General features: G+C 40.3%; 1 protein-coding gene across 1 annotated transcript in view; it reads left to right on the top strand.

Moving 5' to 3' along the window:
* Positions 1–2133: 2133 nt before the first annotated feature.
* Positions 2134–5750, top strand: part of LOC104536454 (semaphorin-3E-like) — a gene marked incomplete at its 5' end in the record, with an annotated part of 12802 nt that continues 9185 nt past the window's right edge. Inside the window, one exon of the mRNA XM_010179060.1 lies at positions 2134–2300. Coding sequence (XP_010177362.1) covers positions 2134–2300 — 167 coding nt within the window. The remainder of the gene's footprint in view (positions 2301–5750) is intronic.

The following is a 5750-nucleotide window of genomic DNA, read 5'->3' on the forward strand; positions in this document are numbered from 1 at the left end:
AATATCCTTATCTTGAAATTGAGCCATGCCCAACACTGGGCACCAATTTATCCTATCTCCATTTAAGGCTTAGGGCAAGTCCAGGGAGCAGGATTTTCTCTCTGTTGTCCCCTACCCTCCCAGGGGAGGACAAAAAAAAGGGAACAGAGAAAAAGCTGCTTCACACAAGGTTGGAAGTTAAGACTATAACAAGTTTAATGAAAAAAAACCGGGGGGAAGGAAAAAGGGAATTAATAAGGGACAAAGGATATTTAACTATATACAAAACCTGATCCCAGTAGTCCCGAGTGGAAGTGTCCGAGCAGTGTCTCGTGGCCGCTGTGACCACTGCGACTCGTCACCAGGGACCGCAGTGGTGCCAGGAAGCGGATGGTGGTGGATGCTGCTGGGCACGTGGAGATAGTCCCAGCCATCCCAACTCCCAGGATACAACAGGAAGCAGCCCAGGAAACCAGAAAAAGCCTCAGGCCTCCTCGGTTTTTTATAGACTTTGGCGGGAAAAGGGAGGGAACAGTCTGATCTCTGAACTCCCAGGGTTCTACAGACACCACCTGTTCTTCCCTTCCAGGCTGTTAACCCTTAAACCATAACATCACTAAATCAGTGGTACAGTAAAATATCACGTTTCAATGCTGAGCTCGTTATCTGCAAAGACTGGGAAGGAATGTTCTTTGATGTTCTGTTGGCTAGGTATCGGATGCATTTTGCCCTCCTCTGATGAACCAAGACTTAGAGTAGTCTTTACCCCTGCTAAAAGATGAAAGTGAAAATCCCAACACATATGTCTCATTGAAAGTGTTGTTCATGTCTTCTGGGACAATCATACCGCAGCACTTGCAGGCAAGGAAGAATTCCCCTCAAACAAGGATCCTAGGTTTCGTCTTCATTCCAGTTAGATTGAGCTCCTGTTACTATCATCTGGTTTATCTCAGCTGAAAAGTTCTTAAAGTGCTGTTGTTTCCAGCCTCTCCTAGTCTCTTCTTCTGGCATTTCTAAGAGTAAAATTTTTGTGACTTACACAGATAGAGAAGATGTAATTAGGAAGAAAAATGAACTATCTGGATTAAATGTCATGTTTCATGACAGGCAAGCCAGACAAATGAGCTGCCTGTATTTGCAGTTTTAAGAATTTTAAAATATCAGATTTTAAAAGCTAGGTCTAAAAGTGTGAATTATGGACTAAGTTTAATCACAAGGATAAGCACAGCTTAAGTCTTCATTAAGAATTCTTTTTCTGGCTGGTAAAACCATGGAAGTGAGCCATGCATAAGCAGTTCCTACTGTAGTGCACACTGCATTCACCAGCAACAAGACTTTTTATCAGTTCCCTGTAAATTCAAGCTATTCTCTTCTAAATGCACTATGCCAGAAACTCATGCATCAGATTGATTATCTTTCACCTGATTTGAAAAGAACATTTATGTGAACTCAGGAGATTCAAGCTGTCTTAGCACTAATGCTAAAAAAAAACCCCAAAACACTATGAATAAATATTGAAGTAGATTGTGACCAGATAATTTGTAAGGAAGGACTTCACTGCACCAGGAAAAAAACAAAACAAAACAAAACAAAACCTGTTTCTTGATCTCCCATGCACTGAGGGTTTATACAAATTGAGAAATCATAGAACTACTGTGCATGTGTATATATGACCATACTATATCCACATCAAGAGTTAAATTTACTTAGTACCTGCCATTTTAAGACTGAGGATGCTTGTAACTTCTGCTGATTTGAACTTTGTTAAAAGTCTTTCACATCAAGGGTTTTTTTGCAGATCCTTTAGGTGACAGTGAAGTGTTAAGAGGGAGGCATTGAGAACTATCTTGAGGAAGAAAAAGAAACTTAGAGCCCTGCCTATTCAAACACAAAGTTTACAAAGTTGAAATTTCAGAAGCGAGGAAATGCCAAAACAAACTTGTTCATTTCACCTTCTTTCTGCTCCTCTGTCTTCATGCAGGAGAGTTTAATCTGTAATCAGATATTTTCCTACAGTGTAACTCTGCCTCCCTCAGGGCACAGGCTGGATGCACAACTGACAAGCAACGATAAAGCTAAAATTGGTCCCCATTGGTAACAGAAGTTTTAGTGAAATTTCTAGGAATTTAATCATACTTGGTGCATTTTTTCTAGCAACAGCTCTACGTTGGATCTGAGTCAGTCATAGCACAAGTGAAGTTCCACCAGTGTGACATGTACGGCACCGCCTGTGCAGACTGCTGCCTCGCTCGAGATCCATACTGTGCTTGGGATGGGATCTCCTGCTCTAGATATTATCCCACAGGAATGCAGGCTAAGAGGTGAGAACTAGTGCTTTCTGTGATATCTGTTTTGCAAAATACTTACGTAAAGAGTACTTACTGTAATACTAAGTACTTCGTATCCCCATTTCATAAAAATAACTGAGCACTAAGAAGATATGTTAGTTGCTGATTTATTAGCAGAACATTAGGAGATTGCAAAGGAGCCAGATTAACAGGATGGCATATAGTGCAGTACCAGGAATATTTTTATGAGTGAGGCAAAGTCACTTAGTAATTATTTGCAGTAAGTTTTAAACAAACCTTGATTTCCTTATGCATCTTTTGGTGTGCAGAGGAAAGATTTTTTACAACATCAGACATATTTCTTGCTAGCATTATACAGGGAATATAGCACACTGCAATAACATATACAAGAGAATTTCCAGAAAAAGCAAAGAAGAATCTGTCTAAATAGTCAAACACCTTCACCAACCAGAATGAAACCAGAGTATCTGCAAAAGCTAACATTAGGCTTAGGCTTTCTCCAATGTATTTCTAAAGACAAGTTACTCTAGAGGCCAGTTCAATGCACAAACGTAGTTTGAGTGCTTTAGGTCTTCCCTTCTCTCTACCAACATTCACTTATTCATGGCTCTTGGCCTTTACTCTTTTGTGCAGTACTTTCCCATATACCTGGTCTCTTTGCTTCCCTCTCAAACCCATGTTCTCCAATTCAGCTACACAGATACTTGATCAAACATCTAGAACATGCATATTTAATCCAGATCTTTTCACAACACTCTGAAACAGCTTTGCCACTAGGGAGAGTAATTTCTAACCTTTATCAGTAAACCTTTGCTAATATATAATTCAAATTTTTGTGGCTTTTTTACAATTACTGTTTCTTCAAATATATGGTTATAAATATTAGACTTACATTAGACTTACTGCAAGCATTAGAATGAATTTAGTAACTACTGGAGACAGTTTTGAAAACCAGTGGAGATGGTTCAGTCAAAACCAAGTCTTAGTATTCTAAATTCATTATTGTTTCTTAAGAAAAAACAGGAAGGTGGGGGTGTTTTGGCTTTTTTCTTGTGTTATTTTTTGTCCTTCATACCTTATCTTTCCATGAACCTGGATGCATTTAAACAAAAGCATAGCTGACTATAGCCAGGCACAACAGATATTTCTGTGGACTTTTCAAGAAGATAATGAACACAGTTGTGTAAAACTGAGAAATGCAGCCAATGACTCAGCATAATTAAGAATCTCTTGGACAACTTACACGAAGGAATAGGTAGGTTTCCAAGTAGGAAACCGACATCATTTTTTCAAGCAGAATTGCATAACCTTTTCATGTCTTTTGCAAACAGACCTAAGGGGAGACATGGACTCTGGTTGTCTGCTCAGTGTGAGAGGAGTCTGGCCAAAATTTTCAGGCCCCAGATTAAGAAAGATGAGCAGCTGTACAGCAGGTCAGGGAGATTAATTTCCTATAGTATAAGTAGAAATTGGATTATCACAATTATAAAGTATATGGATTACTCATCTAATGATGTAAAAGTCATTTGCAGAGACAGTTAAAAAATTTCCTACCAGCCTGCTAGAACTGTATCAGTGTTTACATTGTTCTGCAGGCTACTTATTTTCTAAGAAAAGATAAGAGAAACTCACTTTGTCCTGAACTTAGCTGTAAATTTTTAGCATATTTCTCACCTAAGACATTTTCCAGAGTAGCAGCCGTTAAGTCCCCTGACATACACTTTTATCCAGGGCTGAGTGATATGGATAGCGCCCCAGGCACCTTCCTGTGCCTTACCTCCCCAACATTCAGCAGGTCAGTTGCTAAAAGAGGAAAATACTGCTGTTATCACCCTCCTTCTCTTAAGATAAGAACTGTAGCCGTGGCCTGTTAGGCCTGTAACTAGTGGAGTGCCCCAAGGGTCAGTACTGGGGCCAGTATTATTCAATATATTCATCATTCTTGAAGTCTGGAAAATTTGTTTTACATAGAAGAGTTTGAGGAACAGCCAGCAAGAACTAATAATGTTGAAGGGGACGGATGGCATTTGCTTTGTTCACTTTAGCTCAGAGCTGAGGTTCTGAGCATTTTAAACTTATGAGCTTATACTAACTGTGTGGTACATGGAGAGGAAGGGAGAGCTACTCAGGACACATGTATGGAAGTTGTTTTAAATTGCCTCCTGCTGGGTTCTAGGTGGAGAGCACTGCTGGAAAAGGCAGGTCTCGGTAGACAACATGGAGTTTTCTGACACTAAGAGACCCTGAGCAGGTGATAACCCTGCCATGGCTGCCTTGGGTTAATGGCACAGTTAATGACACATCATAGACCATGCACATCTTAATTTGGCCTTGTCTCAGGGCTCGAGATTTCTGGTCTAGCTGTACAGGGTAGTACAAGTAATGTGAGTACAAGGTGCATTGGAGACTGCCTGTTTCTCCTCATTCTTGGCAGCCCTCATTTCATCAGGACTTACAGAGCTGTGTCTTACAAGCACACTTGAGCTGGCTTTAATACCACCACTATCTGGTCAAATGTGGCCCTCATACAGCACATTTAGGTGAGCTTTTCACTTGTAAGAGCAGCCCTGCTAATGCAGTAAGAGCACTGCTAAGAGCTCTCTTTCTAATTCCACTCCTACTGGTGAAGAGTTGAACTGAAGCAAGGATGTACAATGTGTCCTCCCCACTTCGTTTCAGATGCTCTCTGCTTTAGATCCTAATGCCTCCAAGATACGACAAGTGTTTAAAGTATGAAATAGAACAACTGTAAACTAAGGCATGTACAGGATATAGAAAGAACTGCAACATAAATACAAAAAACTCTGACGTCTGGTACTAATGTGTCAAAGTTGAAAGCTTATATCATAATTCCTGATATATGCAAAGCCTGAATAATTAGTTAGATACAGGATATAATTAAGAAGAAATAAAAACTGAGCCCAAGATCCCATACGTTAATGCTGGCAGTGCAGCACATTACAATGTTACAGCAGTTACAGGTGCACAGCTCCTGCATACTGCAAATACTTAAGATGCCAGAAAGAAATTATATTGCTTTTGACTTCCATGAAGTGTGCTTGAGAAAGCAGAGGTCCAAGACTTAAATAAATGCTTTAGTTCACTATTACCTCTGCAATCTGATTTAGACAGGTTCAATTTTTATCTAAACAAGCACTAAATTCTACCAGTGAGATTCTTTGCTATGCCAGCTCACTATCCAGGCTGAAGAAGAGCTGAAGTAATCTTAAACTGTTTTTCAACTTCGGTAGGTCCAGTAACCTGTGATTCTTCAGCTAATTTTAAGAAGCTGACAGTTGTCCTCCTGCCTCCTCTCCTTCTCTGGCCTCTTTCTCCACCACTCACTCCACGAGCAGACACATAAACATGCTCTTCATCTCTTGTGGTGAGCAAAAGAGCTCCTAACAGATTTTTTTTCCCCACATCTATGGATTGCCCCTCCCCCCCCCCGCCCCCAGCCTC

Source organism: Mesitornis unicolor, unplaced genomic scaffold (assembly GCF_000695765.1).
Source record: "Mesitornis unicolor isolate BGI_N332 unplaced genomic scaffold, ASM69576v1 scaffold8342, whole genome shotgun sequence".
Classification (NCBI taxonomy): Eukaryota; Metazoa; Chordata; class Aves; order Mesitornithiformes; family Mesitornithidae; genus Mesitornis; species Mesitornis unicolor.